This window comes from Erpetoichthys calabaricus, chromosome 9, assembly GCF_900747795.2.
Source record: "Erpetoichthys calabaricus chromosome 9, fErpCal1.3, whole genome shotgun sequence".
In the NCBI taxonomy this organism is placed as follows: domain Eukaryota; kingdom Metazoa; phylum Chordata; class Cladistia; order Polypteriformes; family Polypteridae; genus Erpetoichthys; species Erpetoichthys calabaricus.
The window spans coordinates 187,729,541-187,752,978 of NC_041402.2; the positions used below are offsets into that span (position 1 = coordinate 187,729,541).

At 47.6% G+C, this 23,438-nt stretch overlaps 1 protein-coding gene across 2 annotated transcripts in view; it reads left to right on the forward strand.

Annotated features, from left to right (window-relative positions):
- The window catches only part of adamts13 (ADAM metallopeptidase with thrombospondin type 1 motif, 13), a 570,965-nt gene that overhangs the window by 51,103 nt on the left and 496,424 nt on the right, over positions 1-23,438 (forward strand). Inside the window, exons 20-31 of one of the 2 annotated variants that reach the window (XR_007935899.1) lie at positions 2,044-2,223; positions 2,463-2,667; positions 3,288-3,396; positions 3,661-3,790; positions 7,582-7,761; positions 11,378-11,554; positions 13,549-13,753; positions 14,225-14,492; positions 19,023-19,169; positions 19,448-19,624; positions 19,697-19,869; positions 20,845-21,499. Coding sequence is in view for 1 of the 2 variants with exons in the window: in XM_051932281.1 (XP_051788241.1) it covers positions 2,044-2,223; positions 2,463-2,667; positions 3,288-3,396; positions 3,661-3,790; positions 7,582-7,761; positions 11,378-11,554; positions 13,549-13,753; positions 14,225-14,492; positions 19,023-19,169; positions 19,448-19,624; positions 19,697-19,869; positions 20,845-21,000 (2,107 nt within the window). In the remaining variant the exon portion in view is untranslated. Of the gene's footprint in view, positions 1-2,043; positions 2,224-2,462; positions 2,668-3,287; positions 3,397-3,660; positions 3,791-7,581; positions 7,762-11,377; positions 11,555-13,548; positions 13,754-14,224; positions 14,493-19,022; positions 19,170-19,447; positions 19,625-19,696; positions 19,870-20,844; positions 22,571-23,438 lie in introns of those variants that run through there. The other variant, XM_051932281.1, reaches the window with a different exon arrangement.

The window sequence follows — 23,438 nt, forward strand, 5'->3', positions numbered from 1 at the left end:
AGGAAAGGCACTATATAAAAGATAGACAGATAGATAGATAGATAGATAGATAGATAGATAGATAGATAGATAGATAGATAGATAGATAGATAGATAGATAGATAGATAGATAGATAGAAAAGGCACTATATAAAAGATAGATAGATAGATAGATAGATAGATAGATAGATAGATAGATAGATAGCATAGATAGATAGATAGATAGATAGATAGATGAAAGGCACTATATAAAAGATAGATAGATAGATAGATAGATAGATAGATAGATAGATAGATAGATAGATAGATAGATAGATAGATAGATAGATAGATAGATAGATAGATAGATAGATAGATAGAAAAGGCACTATATAAAAGATAGATAGATAGATAGATAGATAGATAGATAGATAGATAGATAGATAGATAGATAGATAGATAGATAGATAGATAGGAAAGGCACTATATGATAGATAGATAGATAGATAGATAGATAGATAGATAGATAGATAGATAGATAGATAGATAGATAGATAGATAGATAGGAAAGGCACTATATGATAGATAGATAGATAGATAGATAGATAGATAGATAGATAGATAGATAGATAGATAGATAGATAGATAGATAGATGAAAGGCACTATATGATAGATAGATAGATAGATAGATAGATAGATAGATAGATAGATAGATAGATAGATAGATAGATAGATAGATAGATAGATAGATAGATAGATAGGAAATGCACTATATGATAGATAGATAGATAGATAGATAGATAGATAGATAGATAGATAGATAGATAGATAGATAGATAGGAAAGGCACTATATGATAGATAGATAGATAGATAGATAGATAGATAGATAGATAGATAGATAGATAGATAGATAGATAGATAGATAGATAGATAGATAGATAGATAGATGAAAGGCACTATATAAAAGATAGATAGATAGATAGATAGATAGATAGATAGATAGATAGATAGATAGATAGATAGATAGATAGATAGATAGATAGATAGATAGATAGATAGGAAAGGCACTATATGATAGATAGATAGATAGATAGATAGATAGATAGATAGATAGATAGATAGATAGATAGATAGATAGATAGATAGATAGATAGATAGACACACACACTATGATCTCTACACACTCCAGAATGACTAAAAAGGAAAAAAATTAAACATACGGAAACTTCTGCCTTGGCATTCCCAGTCCCAGTGAGTCCCAGTTGGTATAAAGGACCCCCCAGTACTTTCTTGACACACTTCTGCTGAATGATGCGTTGGCTGAAAGTCCTCAGTGTTGTTGTGTCAGAGAGAAGACGTGCAGCATTGTTCATGATGGCTCTCAGTTTTCTCTTCATTTTCTCCTTTGCTATGACCTCCAGGGGGTCCTGAGTGTGTCCTGTAACTGAGCCTTGCTCTTTTCATTAGCTTGTTAATTTGGTGGTCCTCTCCTGATGTGATGTCACCAGCCCAGCACACCACAGTGGTCATCACAGAAGATGTGAAGGACGTCAATGCCCACATTAAAGTAAGGTGTTCCCCTAAGGAAGAAGGGCCTGCTCTGCCCTTTCTTCTATAGTTCCTCTGTTTTATGAGACCAGTCCAGTCTGTCACTGATGGGGACCCCTAACTTCTTGTAGGAGTGGACCACCTGTACACGCACTCCCTGATTAGTGACCCTACTTAGAGACTTATTGGTGTGGTGGAAGTCAGTAAGCAGTTCTTTGGTTTTGCTGATGTTGAGTTGCAGTCAGTTCTCCAAGTTCTCCCCCCGACTCCCCTCCACTGTCTCTACTGATCATCGATGTTCTTCACTCTCACTCTATGATTTCCCTTTGTCTTATTTCTAATATTTTGTTTGAAGCCCTTCAGTTACCTTTTCTGTATTTGCTGCTCGTCTCACTCCTACGACTTCCGTATAATAAATCAGTCACATCTCAGTTCGCTTCCATCTTTGACTGTCACTATAAAAGTATGACCTCCTTGTCCATCTTTGGAATTCCTAAATGCTAAGCTTCTTTTTTTTGGGTTATTTCCCCCCCAGCTGGAGAGCTCAAGATCAGGGTCCCTGCAGCGCCACCTGTGGCGGAGGTGTGTTGCCCCTCCACATTTACTGTGCCAGGGATGCTGGAGCCCAGGAGGAGGCCCTACCCGATGAAGACTGTGGACATCTTCCTCGGCTGGAAGCCTTTGAGGGATGTGGCACTGCTGCCTGCCCACCCAGGTGATCTTTCAGGAGGGACTTTAGAGTGGTCTTTGTTTCTATATAGTGCCTTTAACTGTCATTTATGTCGTGTCAACCATGATTATTGCATTGGACTTCTTTCTCTATGACACACCATCCCAGAGGATCATCTTCACTTGCTGAAAATCTACTGTCACTGAGAGCACATCCTGCCTTGACCAATGTCCTCTGTACACTCTTGTCCTTTGTCATTTGTGATCTCTGATGTCTGTCCCCAGGTGGTCCGTGTCTCATGTTGGCAATTGCTCGGCTATTTGTGGCCCAGGTGTGACTCCCCAAACGTCCATCTGCGTCCAGTCTGTTGACGGCTCAGATATTGAGGTGGACCACGCGCTGTGCCCTTCAGCAGAGAAGCCCTTGGAATTCCTGCCCTGTGTGGTCAGTGTCTGTCCAGTTGGCTGGGACAGCTGGCACAGCTCTGAGGTGAGTCCTCAATGGCCACCAAAAAGGTTGACGGCCAGTCGCTGGAATTGTCAAGTCTCTGCCAGGGTGGGGTTCAGAATCACATTGTAGGTCCTTATGTGTTGATTATGTTCATTTTACTTAATTTTGGGTTTTGTCTGTCTATAAGCGCCCTCTGTTATGTTCCATGTGTTTTATGGGTGGTCCCCCAAAAGGCGGACCCGGAACTGCCCTCCATTCTCTAAATCCAGAGGGTCTCCCACAGTTCCAGGTGGTTTGTTTCGAATGTGTGTGGCATGTGGTGAGTGTTACTTGTTTTTTTTTTTTTTTTTGCCATTTCGATTCATTAGATTGTGGACCATTTTGGACCATTTGTGTCCATTTTCCTCTGTTCTTTGACTTTGCCCCTTTCTGCCAACTCCTTTTTCCCTTGTGTGCTCATCGGAACCTCATGTACTTGTGATAATAAATCTTTAATTTTCAGAAGAATCTGCGTCGCCCATTTTTTGCATCTTGCCAGGGTTTTTGGATGGGATTTCCCCCTCTAGTGGCCATTTTTAGAAGTGCTTTGGGACTCCCAGTCCCAGCAGGCCTGACATTTTGTAATGCTGAATGTTTTGCTATTCTTGCTCATTTCTTAGGCCGTCCAGTTTAAGATGACCAAGTCTAAGGATCCCATCTACCTTGAAGAGCATCCTGTGTACGTGTGGAGCCCTGTGACTGGACCCTGCTCTGAGACCTGTGGTGGAGGTGACTGACGTTTTACTTTTTGTCAACATTCACAAAGTTAGCAGTTTGTGTGCTGTTAGTGTGCTGGGGACAGATTGTGCAGCTAAGGCTCGAGTGTCAGGAACAGATGAGACTGCCCTCCTCTTCCTCACACCTTCACTCCACCGGTGACATGCTTAGTTAAGGAGAGCCAGGAGTGTCGAGGAAAGACAGAGGAAGAGGAGGAGGAGGAGGAGTTGGGATTGAAAACGACTCGCGTTCTGAACTCCTGGGTTTTCTTTTCAGGGCTATCAGAGATCCATTACGTCTGTGTGGAGCACAGAAGCAAGAACCCGATGTTAGAGGAGCTGTGCGATGAGACAAGCCGGCCGGAGACGAGACAGGAGACTTGCAACCCGGAGCCGTGCCCTCCTCAGTAATCAGTAACCATTTTTATTTATGCAGCACATCTCACGAGGTCCTCTGTTTGACTTGGGTTTATGGCACAACTCGATCCCAGTTAAAGTACACTTAGAGAGAAGTAAAGATGTATATATACTGTAATTAGGGTGGCAGGGTGGCACGGTGGCGCAGTGGGTAGACCTGGGTTCACTTCCCGGGTCCTCTCTGTGTGGAGTTTGCATGTTCTCCCTGTGTCTGCTGGCGACCTGCCCGATCTATCTATCTATCTATCTATCTATCTATCTATCTATCTATCTATCTATCTATCTATCTATCTATCTATCTATCTATCTATCTATCTATCTATCATATAGTGCGTTTCATCCATCCATCCATTATCCAACCCGCTATATCCTAACACAGGGTCATGGGGGGTCTGCTGGAGCCAATCCCAGCCATCACAGGGCACAAGGCAGGAAACAAACCCCGGGCAGGGCACCAGCCACACACCCACACACCAAGCACACACCAGGGACAATTTAGATTCGCCAATGCACCTAACCTGCATGTCTTTGGACTGTGGGGGGAAACCCACATGCAAACCCAGGTCTCCTTACTGTGAGGCAAAGCAGGAACAAATCCCGGCAGGGTACCAGCCCACCACAGGGCACACACACACACACCAAGCACAATTTAGGATCTCCAATGCACCTAACCTGCATGTCTTTGGACTGTGGGAGGAAACCCACGCAGACACGGGGAGAACATGCAAACTCCACGCAGGGAGGACCCGGGAAGCGAACCACAGGTCTCCTAACTGTGAGGCAGCAGCGCTACCCACTGTGCCACCCAATTCAAAATGTGAAACTCCTATATTATACAGATTCATTACACACAGAGTGATATATTTCAAGCATTTATTTCTTTTCATTTTGCTGCTTATAGCTAATGAAAACTCAAAATTCAGTATCTGAGAGAATTAGAAGATTGTGATCGAGTTCCATATTGTGGACTCCTGGTGTCCCACTCCACTCAGCTAATTAACCCAAAACACCTGCAAAGGGTTGAAATGGTCTCTCCGTCTGGCTCAGTAGGCCACACCATCAGACTGCTGACTTGCTAGTTGTCCAGAAGACCATCACTGAGACCCCCCACAAGGAGGCTAAGCCACCAAAGGTCACTTGTAATGAGGCTGGCAGTTCACAGAGTTTCATATCCAAGCAGATTAATGGAAAGTGGAATGGAAGGAAAAAATGTGACAGCAGATAAAGGAGGACAAGCAACAGAGAGAAGCGCAGCCTTGAGAGGATTGTGAAGAATTTGTGGGGGATTCCCAAGGAGTGGACTGCGGCTGGAGTCAGCGCTTCAAGAGCCACCAAACACAGACATATCGGGGACATGGGCTACAACTGTCACAACATTCCTTGTGTCAGGACACTCCTGAACAAGAGACAACGTCAGAAGCGTCTTACCTGGACTGAGGAGAAAACATACTGGCCTGCTGCTCAGTGGTCCAAAGTCCTCTTTTCAGATGAAAGTCAGTTTTGCATTTCATTTGGAAGTCGAAGGTCCCCGAGTCTGGAGGAAGAGCGGAGATGCATAGAATCCAAGTTGCTTGAGGTCCAGTGTGAAGTTTCCACAGTTAGTGATGATATGGGGAGCCATGTCATCTGCTGCTGTTGGCCCACTGTGTTTTATCAAGTCAGCTGTCTACCAGGACATTTTTGAGCACTTTGTGCTACCTTCTGCTGACAAGCTTTATGGAGATGCTGATTTCATTTTCTAGCAGGACTTGGCACCTGCCCACATGGCCAAAAGTACCAATACCTGGTTTAATGACCATGGTGTGCATTACTGGGCTTAAGTGAGGAAGAGGAAGATGAGAGACACCAGAGCCAACAATCCAGACGAGATGAAGGCTGCGATCAAAGCATCCTGGGCTTCCATAACACCTCAGCAGTGCCACAGACTGATCGCCTCCATGCCAACGCCACATTGATGCAGTCATTCATGCCAAAGGAGTTTTGAGGGCCTACATGGACAGACTTCTCAGTAGGCCAACATTTCTGTATTAAAAATCTTTTTTTTATTGGTCTTCTGTAATCTTCTAATTTTCAGAGATACAGAATTTTGAGTTTTCATTACCTGTAAGCCATAATCAGGAAAATGAAAAGAAAGAAACGCTTGAAATATACAGTATCACTCTGTGTGTAATGAATCTGTATAATATAGGAGGTTCACTTTTTGAATTGAATTACTGAAATAAATGAACTTTTCGATGATATTCTAATTTATTGAGATACACCATATGGACAAAAGTATTGGAACGCCTGGCCATTACGCCAACACGGACTTTAATGTCATTGCATTCACATGTATAGACTTTAATGTGGAGTTGCCCCCCCCCCCCCTTTGCAGCTCTAACAGCTTCCCCTCTTTCTCCACAAGATGTCGGGGTGTTTCTGTGGGTATCTGTGCCCGTTCATTCATTCTGTTGAGCATTTATGAGGTCAGGCGTTGATATTGGACGAGAAGGTCTGGCTCGCAATCTCCATCTCCAGTTCATTCATCCCAAATGTGTTCAGTGGGGTTGAGGTCAGGGCTTTGGGTGGGCCACTCAAGTTCTTCCACACCAAACCCATCATGGACCTTGCTTTGTGCACGGGGGTCCCAGTCATGCTGGACTAATAAAGGGCCTTTGCCCCAACTGTATCCACTAAGCATAGCGTTGTCCAAAATGTCTTGCTATGCTGAAGCGTTAAGATTGCCCTTCACTGGAAGTAAGGGGCTTTGCCCAAACACTGAACGACAACCCCCCACCATCATCCCTCCTCCACCAAACTTCACCCTTGGCACAATGCAGTCAGGCAGGTAACCCAAACTCACCCATCTGACTGCCAAACAGAGAAGTGTGATCCGTCACTCCACAGAACACGTTACCACCACGCCATCCGATGCTTGGCATTGGACTTGGTGATGTGTGGCTGGCATGCAGCTGCTTGGACATGGAAACCCACTCCATGAAGCTCCTGCCGCAACAGTTTGGAGCTCTTCAGCTAGGGCATCTGCAGAGCGCTGGCAAGTGTTACACACCATGCACCTTAGCAGTCGTTGACCCCGCTCTGTGACTTCACGTGGTCTTACGCTTCGTGGCTGAGTTGCTGTTGTTCCTAAATGGTTCCACTTTCCAGTAACACCACATACAGTACAGCTGACCGTGGAATATCCAGCAGGGATGAAATTTCACAAACTGTCTTATTGCAAAGGTGGCATCCTATCACAGTACCACGCTTGGAGTCTCCACAACGACCCATTTGGTTTCACAAAGGTTTGTAACTGGAGACTGCATGGCCAGGTGTGTGACTTTATACACCTGTGCCAATGGGGCTGACTGGCACACCTGAATTCAATCATTAAGAGGTGGGTCCGAATACTTTTGTCTATTTAGTGTAATATGTGAAAAAGTCATCAGACACGGGTACAAATACAAAGAGAAGGTGCCATAGTTGAAAGATAAAGGAGAGAGGCGGCATCTGCTAAGTGTCAAGCACATGTGACATGGCAAACTGCTGGAACACGCAAAATATTGGGGCTGGAACCTGGAGTTGGGTGGCCTGGAGGTCCGCGTGTTGCTAGTATTAAATAGCACATTACACGGTGAATATCACGTGTGCTTCTTCCAGCTCCAGCCAGCAGCATGGTGCCCTTCTAGTGTCACACAGATGTCCTTGGACCTTGGCCCTCACTAGTTATTTTGAGGAAAATGCCCAGGTTTTTATGTTCTGAATCTAAAAGGGCTGCCATGTTTGTTCTTCTGGCCCACAGGTGGGAAGTCCAAGCTTTTGGTCCCTGCAGTGCCTCATGCGGTCAAGGAATGGCAATGCGGACGGTGCGCTGTGTGAGGATGACCAGCAGTGCGATGGTCGGCCAGCTGGAGTCTGTCTGTGACGGTTTGCCCAAACCCACCGAACGGGAGAGCTGTCAGGCTGGTCCCTGTCCTGCGAGGTAAAGTCCCAGTGCTGGATGGTAAACAATCTGGTCGGCACTATGGAGTCACCTTCTTCCTTCAAAGATGTCCATCCACCCATTCATTATGTGAACCTGCTTATCTAGTTTAGTGTCATAGGGTGACAAAGTCTCTTCTTGCAACTTACCCGGGATGAGGTGCCAGTCCATCACAAGGTGCAATCACACACATACAGAAATGGGGGATGTGGTGGCACACATGGAACTGATGGATGTGAAAGGCAGACAGAGACCTGGACGAGCAAAACTAAGGGGCCATCAAGGTGAGGTGGGATGTGAAGGGCCGACCAGGACACACCTGAAGACCCGAACTGTGAATTAGTGAGGATCTGGCAAAATTAGCAATCAAAAATCTGAACATAGAAGAGGCAAGGGGGCAAGGGGGGGTGGACCACTGTGGATGCTAGGGGCCATTGTAACCCCTTAAACCCAACAGACAGACACGCAGGACACAAAGTAAAAGCGCTAGAACATAAGAACAGTCCAGACAAGAACAGGCCATTCAGCCCAACAAAGCTCGCCAGTCCGATCCTCTTATTTCTTCCTAAAAAACATCAAGTCGAGTTTTGAAAGTCCCTAAAGTCCTACTGTCTACCACACTTCTTGGTCGCTTATTCCAAGTGTCTATCATTCTTTGTGTAAAGAAAAACTTCCTAATGTTTGTGCGAAATTTACCTTTCACAAGTTTCCAACTATGCCCCCGTGTTCTTGATGAACTCATTTTAAAGTCACTGTCTTGATCCACTGGACTAATCCCCTTCATCATCACTTCAGTCAGGTCTCCTCTTCATCTCCTTTTCATCTTTCTGTCATAACTCATCCCCTGTAGCCCCTAAATCAGCCGAGTCGCTCTTCTCTGGACCTTCTCTTGTGCTGTTATGTCCTTTTTGTAGCCTGGAGACCCAAACTGCTCCCAGTACTCCAGATGAGGCCTCACCAGTGTGTTATAAAGGTTGAGCAGAACCTCCTGTGACTTGTGTTCCACACATCAAGGCGCTATATAACCTGACAGCCTGTTAGCCTTCTTAATGGCTTCTGAACACTGTTGTGAAGTTGATAGCTTAGAGTCCATTACGACTCCTAAATCCTTCTCATAAGATGGACTTTCAATTTTCTGACCTGCAATTGTGTATTCAGACCTCACATTTTAAATTCCTACATGTTTTACTTTACATTTACTGACAATAAATTTAATCTCTGTAGCCCTGTATGAGCCTCGTTGCTCTTCTCTGTACCTTCTCTTGTGCTGTTATGTCCTTTTTGTAGCCTGGAGACCAAAACTGCACACAGGACTCCAGATGAGGCCTCACCAGTGTGTTATAAAGGCTGAGCAGAACCTCCTGTGACTTGTACTGCACACATCAAGGCGCTATATAACCTGACATTCTGTTATTACGTCTTAATGGCTTCAGAACACTGTCTGGTAGTCGATAGATAGCTTAGAGTCCACTACAACTCCTAAATTCTTCTCATAAAGGTGGACTCTTGATTTTCTGACCGCCCATTGTGTATTCAAACCTCACATTTTTACTTCCTATGTGTAATTCTTTACATTTACTGATGTTAAATTTCATCGTCCACAAATCTGCTCAAGCCTGCGTGCTGTCCAAGTTCCTCTGTGATGATTCAACAGATTCTCAATTATCTGCTAATCCACCTATCTTGGTATCATCTGCAAACTTAACCAGCTTGTTACTTATATTCCTATCCAAATCCAGCCATCCATCCATTATCCAACCCGCTATATCCTAACCACAGGGTCACGGGGGTCTGCTGGAGCCAATCCCAGCCAACACAGGGCACAAGGCAGGAAACAAACCCCGGGCAGGGTGCCAGCCCACCGCAGGTATCCAAATCATTTCTATATATTAAAAATAACAGCCGCCCCCTGCACTGCCCCCTGCTGGTCACCACTCTTAACGTCACCCAATTCTGATGAGGTTCCTCACACCATCACCCTCTTCTTCCTGTGTCTGAGCCAATTCTGCACCCACACCCTGAACTCCCACTTCTTTAAGTTTGATGGCCACCCTCTCAGGTGGCACCTCATCAAATGCTTTCTGAACGTCAAGATAAATAATCTCATCTGCTCCACTTTAGTCGTATCCTTTTGTTGCCTCCTCATAGAATTCTAGCATGTTGATCAAACACGACCTCCCTTGTCTGACCCCACACTGACTGTCCTCTCCTTGCCAGGTGTTGCTCAATCTTATCCTTAATAATTCCTTCCATTAATTTTCCTCTGATGCAAGTCAAGCTTACTGTCCTCTAGTGGCTTGGATCTTCCCTGTCACCCTTTTTATATAACGGGATGATATTTGACATTTTCCAGTCCTTCAGAATCTCTCCAGTGTGCAGTGACTTCCTATAAATACGTGTCTAGGGTTTCTATCTGCACTCGCCAGCCCCCTTAAGAACTCGAGGGTAAATCTGATCTGCTGCTGGTGATTTTTTGATTTCAGCCTATTTAATCTCAGCAGCTCTTCTCTCTCTACAATTTCCAACTCCCTCAGCAACTCCTTAGTAGTCCCTGTTACCACTCGGTGGTTATTCACTTGCTCACTCACTAAGAATCCATCCATCCATTTTCCAACCCGCTGAATCCGAACACAGGATCACGGGGGTCTGCTGGAGCCAATCCCAGCCAACACAGGGCACAAGGCAGGAACCAATCCCGGGCAGGGTGCCAACCCACCACAGGACACACACAAACACACCAAGCACACAGTAGGGCCAATTTAGAATTGCCAATCCACCTAACCTGCATGTCTTTGGATTGTGGGAGGAAACCCACGCAGACACGGGGAGAACATGCAAACTCCACGCAGGGAGGACCCAGGAAGTGAACCACAGGTCTCCTTACTGCAAGGCAGCAGCGCTACCCACTGCATCACTGTGCTACCCACTCACTAAGAAGTTGTTTTTAATTATTCTCTTCTTATACAAGCACCACAGCCTCAGATTAACAGGCTAGAGTACACCCTACACTCAAATCTTCTCTCTCTTTCTCCACCCAGCAAGCGTTGTCCACCTCATCCTGACTCAGGGTGCGCTGGCTGGGTTCTCAACAGTCCCCTATAAATTGCCCGACCCAGAAGTGCTTCTGCTCTTCCGTCCACGTGACCTGCCAGCACTTCCGGGTCAGATGGAGAACTCAAGTTTTTAATCATCTCGTTCTGATGACCTACTAGTACTCATCTCCCATCTTTGTCTTCCCACAGTGTCCTCTGGTGACACCCATGGTACCCAGCAGGGCTGTTATAGCAAACTCCATGTCCCATGATGACCTGCAGGAATTCAGGGGGCACCGTTACAGTCCAGGGAATCTGCCATCATAGTACCTCAGTGTCCCAAAGTAGCTGCCTTCCCCCATCCTTCCAGGGCGTCCCGGCCGTCTGTTACACCACCAAACGAAGATCCAGTCCTGACAAAAAGTCCATGACTAGGACTCCATGCAGGGGGGCAACACTGACCCTCCTTCAGCACCAACTCCCATCTCTGGACACTCGAACGGCTAAATCGTCATCGCTGGCAGCATCACACAAGGCCCACTCTTAGGTTTTCGGGACTTCATACTTACCTTTTTGTTCCACAGGTGGCGCTACCAGTCAGGAGCCTGCAGTGCCTCCTGTGGCGGTGGGCTGATGAGGAGGGTCCTGTACTGCGTGCACGACGGGGACGGCAGTGAGGAGGTGCTGCCGAATGAGGAGTGCTCGACTATGTCCAAACCCGAAGAACTGGAGACGTGCAACCCTGAGCCATGCCCACCCAGGTGAGAGGGAAATTTGAAGGGACGCTCAGATGCCAGCCATTTTTTTTTTTCATTTATTATAGAAGGAATTGGGATGTAGAAGTCCACGATAAATTAACAAAGCTGTAATGCAAGAGTGAAGGCCACGTCACGTGACACGACTTTCTCTGCGATTTTCAGCCGTGGCCTTCATTTACATATTTACTGTGCCAGGGATGCTGGAGCCCAGGAGGAGGCCCTGCCACGGCCGGAAGCCTTTTGTGGGATGTGGCACTGCTGTCTGCCCACCCAGGTGGTCTTTCTTTCTATATAGCGCCCCTTTAGCCAGTTGCCATGGCCCCGTAAAGCCGATCATGTAGTCTGGCGTACCCAGCGAGTCCCTCCAGCTTGTCCACCACTCACCACTCAAACAGGTTTGATTTTTGTCTTCAGTCGTAGTGGCGGCTCTGAGTGCATGAGAGCCGACAGCCAATCAGTGCTCAGCTGGAAGTACAATACATGGAAGTGAAGAATGAGGAACACACAAAGAGAAGAGGAGCTCGTCCGCCTGATGTTGTGTGTTTTATGTACCACAGCAGAATGGAAAAGCAGAATAAAACAGCAGAGTCTGAAGCTGAATTTGCCGTGCCGGTTAACCCTTTTGTGCAGCACTGGCTCCAGCAGGCAGCACGCTATTGGCTGTCAAGGAAAAGGGGCGGGCCCAACCGTGCTGGGAAGTCATCATACAGTTGACACGGCCAGTAAGCTGACGTGCAGTGAGATCAGCAACTGCACTTGGGAGGTCTGACATACCCAATGACTAGAGGTGTCCAGCCTCAGAATTGACAGGTCAGAGGAGAACCCGGAGATGCACATAAAAGTAAAACGAAAACAAATAAGGACGGAAATAACAGCCAAAACCTAAACGAGAAAAATCTAGAAATACGCAAAGAAAAGAGCAGCAGTTTTAAGGTATTTTCTCTGCAGAGACTCAGAGTGTCAAAGCATGTAACTCCTAAGAAGTTCCTAAAAGCACTTCCAAAAGCGGCCACTAGAGGGGGAAGTAACCCTGAAACCCCTGCTAGCTGTAGGCTGAAGGGCCTTCATTTCCAAACAGGTCCAGTTAGCCCACTACTCTTCCAACCAGGGCCACCAGGCTGAAGGAGTTTCACCTGAGACCAAGCAGCCCACTAGGCTCAAGGTTCGGCTGTGTGAAAAAGTAAGTGCACCCCACAGAAATTGTGGACATTTTCAACTATTTGAAGAAGCAAACAGTGGATCTCCAGGCCGCCAGGGCCTACAGGTGATAAAAATGGTCTACTTGACTGAAAACACAAGGACCACTGAGTCGACCAAAATATCAATCAGTCTAATGGGGGAAAAAGTAAGCCCACCCTTGGCCTTATCCCCTTTAGTAGAAATGACTTCTTGTGGGTGTTTTTTGCAGAGCTGCCCACCAGTCTCTGATGTTGACTCAATCACATTTTGACCACCCCAGATCTTTGTGGGGTTTCTTACATGTTCTGCACAACAAACCCCCCCACCCCCCATACCACATGCAGCATTTCAATGGGATTCAAATGACTCAGTGAGTCCATCACCCTCAATGTCTTCTTTCTGAGCCATTCCTTGGTGGATTTTTCGGTTCCATGTCACCTTTCAGTCTGATGGCATCACTTTCTCCACAAACTGCCAAACCCCAAACCACAACATTTTCCCCATTTCCATGGGGTGTACTTACTTTTTCACACGACTTTAGCTCATGACCTCCAGCTTAAAGGAAGTTCATTTCCAGCTTCATTCCCAAACTGACACCCACCTCATTTCCAGTTAGCCCACCACGTTCAAATAATGTCATGCCAGTCCCACCAAGCATAAGGAACTTCATCTCCAGGTTGATACCCCATCAGATGTGCAAATCAGTGCCAGCCGCCTGTGGCTCAGTCTGAACCCACCCATCCAGTCTGAACAGCTCACATGCCCGGGTGCCCGCTGGTCTGCCTAATCGCTGCTCTGTTTTCCTGCTTTTCTCTCAGATGGAAAGCGTCTGAAACCACCAGCTGTTCCTCATCTTGCGGCTTCGGAGTGGCCGAGCGGATTGTGGCCTGCGTTCAGTTCCACCAGGGAGTGGACACTGAGGTGGATGAAGCGAGGTGCCCCGTGACAGAGAAACCACCTTCTGTTGTGCCCTGTATGATCACCGTGTGCCCCTTCAGCTGGGAGGCTCAAAACTGGACGGAGGTAAGGTTGTGGCGTTAGGAAGCTGGAAGGGCTGTGCAAGCCATACCCATGCCCATATTTAAATGATTAATTTATAAAAGTTGGGCTGAGGGGTTATGATCTCCTCGCACAGAGTGCCAGGGCACCTATTTTCACTGTACCCTGTGCACATGCCAACCCTTTAATGGCCCAGTGGCCATTGCATCTATGGATGGGAATTTTGAGCGTAATGCTGGAATGAAGGTAAAGAGTACCAGCTTCATAAAAGACCTGGTGCCAGTACTGTACTGATCACCTACACCATGCCAGCTGTTCAGATAGGGCACCGATAATCGCTCATGAAGCCGGCCAGCTCATATATCTTTCTTGTCCCATGCCAACATTTTCATTAATTACATGTCCCCCCCCCCCCCCCCCCGAATTTCTTGCACTGCCCACCATGACAGTTTTCCCCAATGATTAATGCTGTCACCCACCTTCTCCTTCCTGCAGTGCTCAGTCTCCTGTGGCTACGGCGTCCAGTCCAGAATGGTGTCCTGCATCGGCCAGGCTGTCCAGCAGCCCCTCAGCCCGCTCTTCTGTATGCACCTGCCCAAGCCGATCACCCTGCAGGGCTGCCAGCGTCCCTCATGCCCGGTGCCCATTGCCATAACACCAAGCTCTGTGCCCAGGACCTCAAATGCACCTGCAACTGCCATCTATGGGCCTCCTTCAGTTACCCCGACTCTGGCACCACGAAGACTGACAAACGACTCTTACAGTTAAGTATCCCATCTGCCCTTTGCCCAGCTTCTTAAGTACAAAGCAAAATGGTGGGGCTGGTGGTCTTGATTGGATCTATGGGGCAGGTGGGCATCTTGACTGCACCCTCTTCATTGCTGTGGGCTGTTAGATGGGCACCTTAAACGTCTTTATTGTGTTCCTGTTGCTCCATAAGGGGCCTCAAGAGGGCGCTTTCTGTGAAAGGCGCCATATGAAGAAGACTGGCTTATTGAGCCACCTGTCCAATCAGTGAAGTCCTGCTGGGCCCTTCATTGTGTTACAGCGCACCCTGGTGGTGCGTCAGGAGAAATGATCACTCACTCAAGGGAGCCTCTGTCCCTGTCCCCAGTTCAGCCCCTGGACCTCCAGTGCGGACCCCCATTTCCTCCTGGCTCACAGATCCTTTGTGTAGCACAGTAGCTCCTCCTGCTGGTGGCTTAATCTTCTGCTTGGTGTTGCGTTTATTTGTTCAGAAGGGGGCAGCTTTCACTTCCCATGACTTCATTTTTGGACCCCCCCACTCCCCCTACTCACATATCTGTGGGATGTGCTGGTCTCCTAAGGTCATCAGCTACTGTATGTCTTGTTGACATTACTCCGTGGGATGGCAGGGTGGTGCAGCAGTTAGTGCTGCCACTGCCTACTCAACATCCCGGGTGTGAATGCTGTGCCAGATTGTTGCCCATGTGGGGTCTGCATCTTCCACCAAGTTTTTGGGGTTTATTGAAGACTCCCATGCAACTTGGGGAAGGGATATAAGTGGGGCCCAAGGTTGGGAATAACCCTGCGGGGCTATAGGGGGGTGACACCTATCCTGGCAGCATCAGGTGCAAGGCCAGGAACCAACCCTGGAGGTGGCAAAAGTCCATTGCAGTGTGTTGTGAAATGTACCATAACGTGTTCCAACAAACTGGACGAGACTCTAGGGGCACCCGGGGCAGGAGCCTACCCAAGGTAGCACTGGGTGCAATTCAGTAACCAGCCATGGTTGGTATGCTAGTCCACCTCAGGGTCTTCTAAAATTTATCATAACATAAAGATGTTCCATCCCACTAAGTCAAATTCAGGTTTTCTGGGGACTGGCACCAATCCTGGCAGTGTCAGGTATAAGGCAGGAAACAACCCTGGATGGCGCCAACCTACTAAATGTAAATCAAGACAGTGGATGGCATGGACCAGCAGCACAGGTCACATTACAGGGACCAACCCCGAATGGGATGCCAGTCCATCACAGGGTCTTCTAAAGTATGACACATCATAAACATTTTCCAGCCCACTCAATTCTGTTCAGGTTTCAGGAGGCTGGAGCCTAACCTGACAGCATCAAGCGCAAGGCAGGAACTAACCTTGGTTGGTGTGCCAGTCCATCACAGGGACTTCTAAATGAAACATAACAAACATTTTTCCAATTCAATAATCTAATTCAGGGTTTTAGGGGCTGGAGCCTATCCTGGCGGCGTCAGGTGTGAGGCAGGAATCCACCCTGGAGGTGACCTCCGTCCATCATAGCGCGTTGTGAAATGTAACATAATGGGGTCCGTCCCACCCACTTAATCCAATTCAAAGTCAGGGGGAAGTGGGTGGAGGTGGGCTGGAGCCAATCCCAGCAGCATTGGGTGCAAGGCGGGAACCAACCCAGGATGGGGCCAACCCACTTAATATAAATCAGATCAGTGGGTGGGCCGGACCCTTTACCAGCAACAGAGGCTGTTATGGCAGGAACCAACCATGGCTCCATCATGGGGGTCTTCTAAAATATGACACATCATAAAGATGGCTGGAGCCTATCCTGACAGCATCAGGTGCAAGGTAGGAACTAACCTTGGTTGGTATGCCAGTCCATCAGAGGGTCTTCGGAATGTAACATAACAGACATTTTTTCCAATTCAGTAATCCAAGTCAGGGTTTTAGGGGGCTGGAGCCTATCCTGGCAGAGCCAGCTGTGAGGCAGGAGGTGACCCTAGTCTGTCACAGCATGTTGGGAAATGTAACATAATGGGGTCCCACCCGCTTAATGCAATTCAAGATCATGAGGAGTGGGCGGAGGTGGGCTGGAGTCAATCCCAGCAACAGATATTGTAAGGCAGGGACCAACCCAGGGTGGGATGCCAGTCCATTATGGGGTCTCCTGAAATTTAACATAACATTTTCCAGCCCACTTAACCCAAATGAAGGTATTGGGGCAAAGTAGCTGGGAACACTGGAGGGACATCAGTTCATGGCAGCTGGGGTAGGCTCCTGCCCTGGGTGCCCCTAGAATCCCATTAAGTGGGCAGGAAGATGTTATATGTTTCAAAACACGATTGATTCCTGCCTTGTGTCAGATGCTGCCAGGATAGGCACCAGTTCTCTGCATCCCTGAACTCTGTCGAGTGGTTAGAATTTTAGAAGACCCTGGCATATCAATCAAGGTTGGTTCCTGCCCTGCGGCCTATGTGGCTGGCATCGGCTCCAGGACATCTTCAGCATTACTTTACATTAAGCTGGTTGGCCACATCCAAGGTTGGTTCCTGCTTTGTGTCTGGTGCTGCCAAGTTAGGCTGCATCCTTAAACTGGATTAACTCTATTAGAGTTATATTTTAGAAGAATTGGTGATGGATTGGCATCATCTCCTGGGTTGGTTCCTGCCTTTCAGCCAGTGACACTGGGTTAGGCTCCAGCCAGAATTTCATGACGCAGGTTGGACCAGGCTGGGTTACATTTTATAACGTGCTTTGGAGGGCTGGTGCCCCATCCAGGGTTGGTTCCTGCTTTGCACCCAATGCTGCTGGGGTGCCCCTAGAATCCCATTAAGTGGGTAGGAACATGTTATGATACGTTTGCATATATATTTTCACATCATGATATGTGATGGACTTTTGCCTCCTCCATGATTGATTCCTGCCTTATGCCTGATGCTGCCAGGATATGTGTTTGTTTTGTTATATTTTAGAAGACCCTGGCATATCGATCAGGGTTGGTTCCTGCCTTGTGGCCTATGTGGCTGGCATTGGCTCCAGGCCACCTGTGGCCTTAACTGGCATTTCCAAGGTTGCTTCCTGCTGTGTGTCTGATGCTGCCAAGTTAGGCTGCATACTTAAACTGGATTAACTCATTAGAGTTATATTTTTAGAAGAATTGGTGATGGATTGGCATCATCTCCTGTGTTGGTTCCTCCCTTTCAGCCAGTGACACTGGGTTAGGCTCCAGCCAGAATTTCATGACGCGGGGTGGACCAGGCTGGGTTACATTTTATAACGTGCTTTGGAGGGCTGGTGCCCCATCCAGGGTTGGTTCCTGCTTTGCTGGGGTGCCCCTAGAATCCCATTAAGTGGGTAGGAACATGTTATGATACGTTTGCATATATATTTTCACATCATGATATGTGATGGACTTTTGCCTCCTCCATGATTGATTCCTGCCTTATGCCTGATGCTGCCAGGATGTGTGCCAGTCCCCCTGCATCCCTGAACTCTTTTAAGTGGTTAGAAAATTTTTGTTTTCTTATATTTTAGAAGACCCTGGCATATCGATCAGGGTTGGTTCCTGCCCTGTGGCCTATGTGGCTGGCATAGGCTCCAGGCCACCTGTGGCCTTAACTGACATTTCCAAGGTTGCTTCCTGCCTTGTGTCTGATGCTGCCAGGTTAGGCTGCATCCTTAAACTGGATTAAGTGATTAGAAAATGTTTCAGTTACATTTTAGAAAAATCTGTGATGGACTGGGATCATCTCCTGTGTTTGTTCCTACCTTCCAGCCAGTGACGCTGGGGTAGGCTTCAGCCTGAATGTCATGACGTGGGTTGGACCAGGCTGGGTTACATTTTATAATGTGCTTTGGACGTCCGGTGCCCCCTCCAGGGTTGGTTCCTACCTTGCACTCAGTACTGCGGGAGTAGGCACCGTTCCCTATGTGACCCAAAGGCTTGATCACCCTGTGACAGGCTGGCACCCTATCCAGGGTTGGTTCCTGCTTTGCACCCAATGCAGCTGGGGTAGGCACCTGTTCCCTAGATGACCCAGAAGTTCATTATCACATTAGGGTCCATTTTAGAACACGTTGTGATGGACTGGCACTCCGTCCAGGATTGGCTCCTGTCCTGTACCCGATGCTGCTGCTCCTCATTAGAGAATGTGTTACTAGACCTCACGTGGCCCCCTAGTGGCCAGTACAATGCTTGGACTTGTGTGTTCCAAAATATCTCACACGTTGCCAGTGCTCACATCAGAGGAATCGGAGACACGACTGTAAAAATCCATAAAGCCCCTAGTATTGGGCCTCAACTTAGAAAGGCGCTATATAAAGCACAGTGTGCATCTTTGCACTGGAGTGGACAGGAAGGTAGCAGGGAGGTCAAAATTCTTTCCAAGGGTTTTCTTGAGGGTAAGGATTCCCCACCCCACTCCCTCCGCCCTTTGGATGTCTCATGTCCACCAATCCCACCAGCATCCCATTTTTGGATTTTTGAGACCTGGATGGGGGTGGCTTTCACCTCTCATGACAAATTTCATTTCACAAGCCTTCTCCTTTCATGTCCACCCCATGGCAGGTCCTTGTGGGGAGCTCCTCCTGGAAGACGCCGGCGTGGTGGACCTGAGGGACGTGGGGCGCAGAGACTGCCTGCTGTCTGTTGGCCGGCCACTGGGGGAGGTGCTGGAGGTCAAGGTCGTGTCCAGTTCTCTCAATTGTAAAGAAAGTAAGTGAAGGGGTCAAGTTGGGGGGTGGGGGTCAGGTGCGGATTGCTGTGCCAGGCAATATTTGAAGGTGAGGCCTCAGAGTACAATAAGGTGATACCTGACAGCAATGCTGGGGATGACCAGTAGGTGGCGCTCATCCCCAAGGTTGGTCACCCCTACCCCTATCCTCACCACTCAGTCAGGTCCCACCCTTTCTCCCTGAACTCCTCCCTGCCCCACACATGGAGGCACAATGGGGACAAAGTAACCACCCTTGTCCGTCTGTGTCTCACTACAGGGGAGTTTGTCTTGTTTTACGAGCAGCTGATGCTCCTCAAGAAGTGCGAGCGGCTCACCGGCTACACCATAACATCCCGCAGCAATGTCTTGATGATCCGGCAAGGCCGCCTGGCACCCGGCCGAGGCATCCTCTTACACTACTGGAGTAAGGCGGCCACCAAAAGGCATCACAGCGGTAAGGGTGGGCCGGGGACAGCAAACCATTGGAATCCAAGGACGGCAGTAACATCTCGCGTCTCATTTCCAGATTGCGACGTGCAGCTCTTTGGTGTCACGGGAAAGATCGTCAACCCCATCCAGAGCCAGGCACTGGGGCATCAGTCCTGCAGGACCTTTGTCAACGTGGCACCGAGGCGGCGGATTGAAATCCGGGCTTTGAGCATGAACATGGCGGCACAAGTCAACGGGTCCTACATCCTGGTGAGTCGGGTGTGCCGTCAGGGCTCTGCCGTCCCCAAAATAATTCACATTTTTGAAAATTTAGGAAATGGCACAGTAGTATGGAATGAAGCCTCACAGCTCCAGGGAAGATCTGGGTTCAAGTTCCAGGCTTTGTGTGGCGCTCCCTGTGGTGTGCAGGTGAGCTGGACTGGTCACACTTGTCTGGTCCTGCTGATGTCGAGGGACTGGTGGTTGGGTACCAGTGACATTGGAAAGAGCAGGATGGGGTCAGTTTTCAACTGGTGACGCCCCAGTTTGTGCCAACACTTTAATGGTTGCTTCTTCCCAAGTCATTTGCTGTTGCCATCTTCAGTGTAAGTGAGCCCAACCCTTCCATCCAATCAGCTGCTGAGCTGTAGACACAGACATACAGGCCATCCAATCGGCTACAGAGCTATAGGGACAGACACACAGGCCATCCAATCAGGTACTGAGCTGTGGAGACAGACATACAGGCCATCCAATCAGCTACAGAGCTGTAGGGACAGACATACAGGCCATCCAATCAGCTACTGAGCTGTACAGACAGACATACAGGCCATCCAATCAGTTACTGAGCTGTACAGACAGACATACAGGCCATCCAATCAGTTACTGAGCTTTACAGACAGACATACAGGCCATCCAATCAGCATACTGGCTGTCAGTTTTGGGCTGGTGTTTCCCCTGAAAGGCGCTATATCAAACATTGACTGATTGGTGTGGCTATAAATCCCCCTGGAGTGGGCTTTTTGCACCACTGTGTGACTAAATGTGCAGCTTTAAAGAGAGACATTTGAGTTTATGTAGCGCCTTTCACAATAAACACCATCACAGGGCGGTTTATAAAGCAAATAAGGATGCAACACCCAAAGTTTGCCTGTAAAATCCCACTGTCTCCACAAATTCACTTACGGTGATTCCACATGCCGTTCAGATGCACTCCAACAGACCTGTCTTGTCTTTTCCATGCAGATCCGAGATGTAGACATCATGAGGACTTGGGTCTTCCATGGCAACAGCCTCTTCTTCTGGCGCTCTTCCGGCAGCCGAGCAGAAATCGAGTTCCATGGGGAGTACCTGAGACGCCTGGGCACCTTCCACGGGGAGTTCTCTGCCATTGAGCCCTGATGCTGATCCGTCAGTGGTGCCCGGACTTGCAGGAGGTGAATGAGATGCCAGGCGGCCTCCCTTCTGTGCTTGAATATAAAACTGGGATATTTGTACTGAATTTGTATATAGAGTGTATGTGCACACACTGCAACTGGAGCGCCTCCTAGTGGGGGCTATCACTCACAGAGCGCCTTTAAGGTATGCTCTCGACACCCTGCAGCCATGCTGCCCCCTTTCTGCCCACACGGATTTGTAGAGAAGCGCTCCAGCTTTCAATATGTGCGTCTCTCTCCTGTGTGCCTTTACTTTGGACCTTCTCACCCGGACAAAGATGTAGAAATCCAACATGTTACACTTGGGACACCCACGGGCCCAGCCTTTATGACAGGAGCTGTGCCAAATAGACTGAACATACCAGTGTGCATGTGCCCCTTCCTGAGGTGGACTGGCACCCCATCCGGGTCTGTTTCCTGCCTTGTGCTGCTGAGGTGGGCTTCAGCCCCCCACATCCCCCCAGGTGGGTTTGAGAGGCTTATGCAAGTTTCAAGCTGCACACAAAAACATCGTGGAGACACATGTGCAAAGAAGTACAGTGCATGAATATTCATATACATGTACACATAGACCTACAAATAACTGTACACACACCAATATACCGTACAGAAACATACGTACACATCACAGAAACACACACAATGCATACATACAGTCTATACAGGACATGTACTCGTACAGACAGACACAGTGCACATTACTGTACAGACATACAGGCAGACTTGTATATACAGTACATGCACAAAGAATCCATGCAGTATATTCACCAATGCATGCATCTACACATATAAAGAAATAATTGCATATATACACCTTCACTTACATATAAATATAATGCACACACACGGCAACATATATACATGTTACATACATATGGTAAACTCATTTATAAATAAGGTACACCTGCCTTTATATACTGGACGCACAAACATAACGGTACACAAATGCACATACATCAATAAATATAATTTTATATATATATAATAAATATATATATTGTGGGGAACAGCCCAGACACAGACAGGAAGACATGATTTAAGCACCACAACTTGTTTATTTACACAAACACAACCCAGTTCCGCAGCACCAATCACCCCAAAGTCCAGGCCATCAATACAATACCTTTCTCTTCTGATCCACCTCTCCTCTCCTCTGAGCTCTGTCCTCTTCCACCCGACTCCACCTCTCAAATGGAGAGAGGCGGCCCCTTTAAAGCTCACCCGGATGTGCTCCAGGTGCCTCCCGATGAGCACCCGCTGGCACTCCCTGGTGTGGCGGAAGTGCTGGCTGTGCACCCGGAAGCACTCCGGGTATCCCTGGTCTTCTCCCCACCACCCAGCACTTCCACCACACCCCCGGGCCAGGGCTCCTCAGGCATTAGGGCACCACCTGGCGGTGACCACGAGCCCCTATAGGGTTGAGCTTCTAAGCTCTGTTCCCGTGGTCCCCAAAGCCACCAGGGCGGTTGCCCCCACGTGGCCTGGCGGAGGAGTAAGCTCTCCTCCGGTCCTCCTGGGCGTCCAGGCTGGGTACCACCCCCAGCCTCCTGTGACAATATATATATATATATATATATATATATATATATATATATATATATATATATATATATATATATATATATATAAATATAAATATAAATATCCCCGTGTCTGCGTGGGTTTCCTCCCACAGTCCAAAGACATGCAGGTTAGGTGGATTGGCGATTCTAAATTGGCCCTAGTGTGTGCTTGGTGTGTGGGTATGTTTGTGTGTGTGTCCTGAGGTGGGTTGGCAACCTGCCCGGGATTGGTTCCTGCCTTTTGCCCTGTGTTGGCTTGGATTGGCTCCGGCAGACCCTCGTGACCCTGTGTTCGGATTCAGCGGGTTGGAAAATGGATGGATGGATAAGTACAAAAAATAGATAAATATAGCACCTTTCATACAGTTTATAGAGCTTATTAAGAATATTGTATATAAAAAAATGTGTTAAAAAACACATGCACTCATGGCCTGAACAGAATAAACATAAATACACACACACACACACACAAATATTACATACACACATAAACTCCTAAAATGAATGTCTGTCACACACACGCTTGCTTATACACAAACATCACTCATATGCTGCACATGTGTAAACAGACACTGCACATACACAACATATACGGTGTATAAGCATAAATCACACACACACACGTTACGGGCCTGTTGTACACACTTTTGTAAATGCTGCACAGACTTGTGTTACATATTTGCAAACATACAAGCATACCATGCATAAATATATTAATAATAATAAATACCAAACACATACACATAAAACACACACACATATTTGTAAATGCTGCACAGACTTGTGTTACATACTGTATTTGCTTATGTCCATATATATAAATATTGATAATGATAAATAG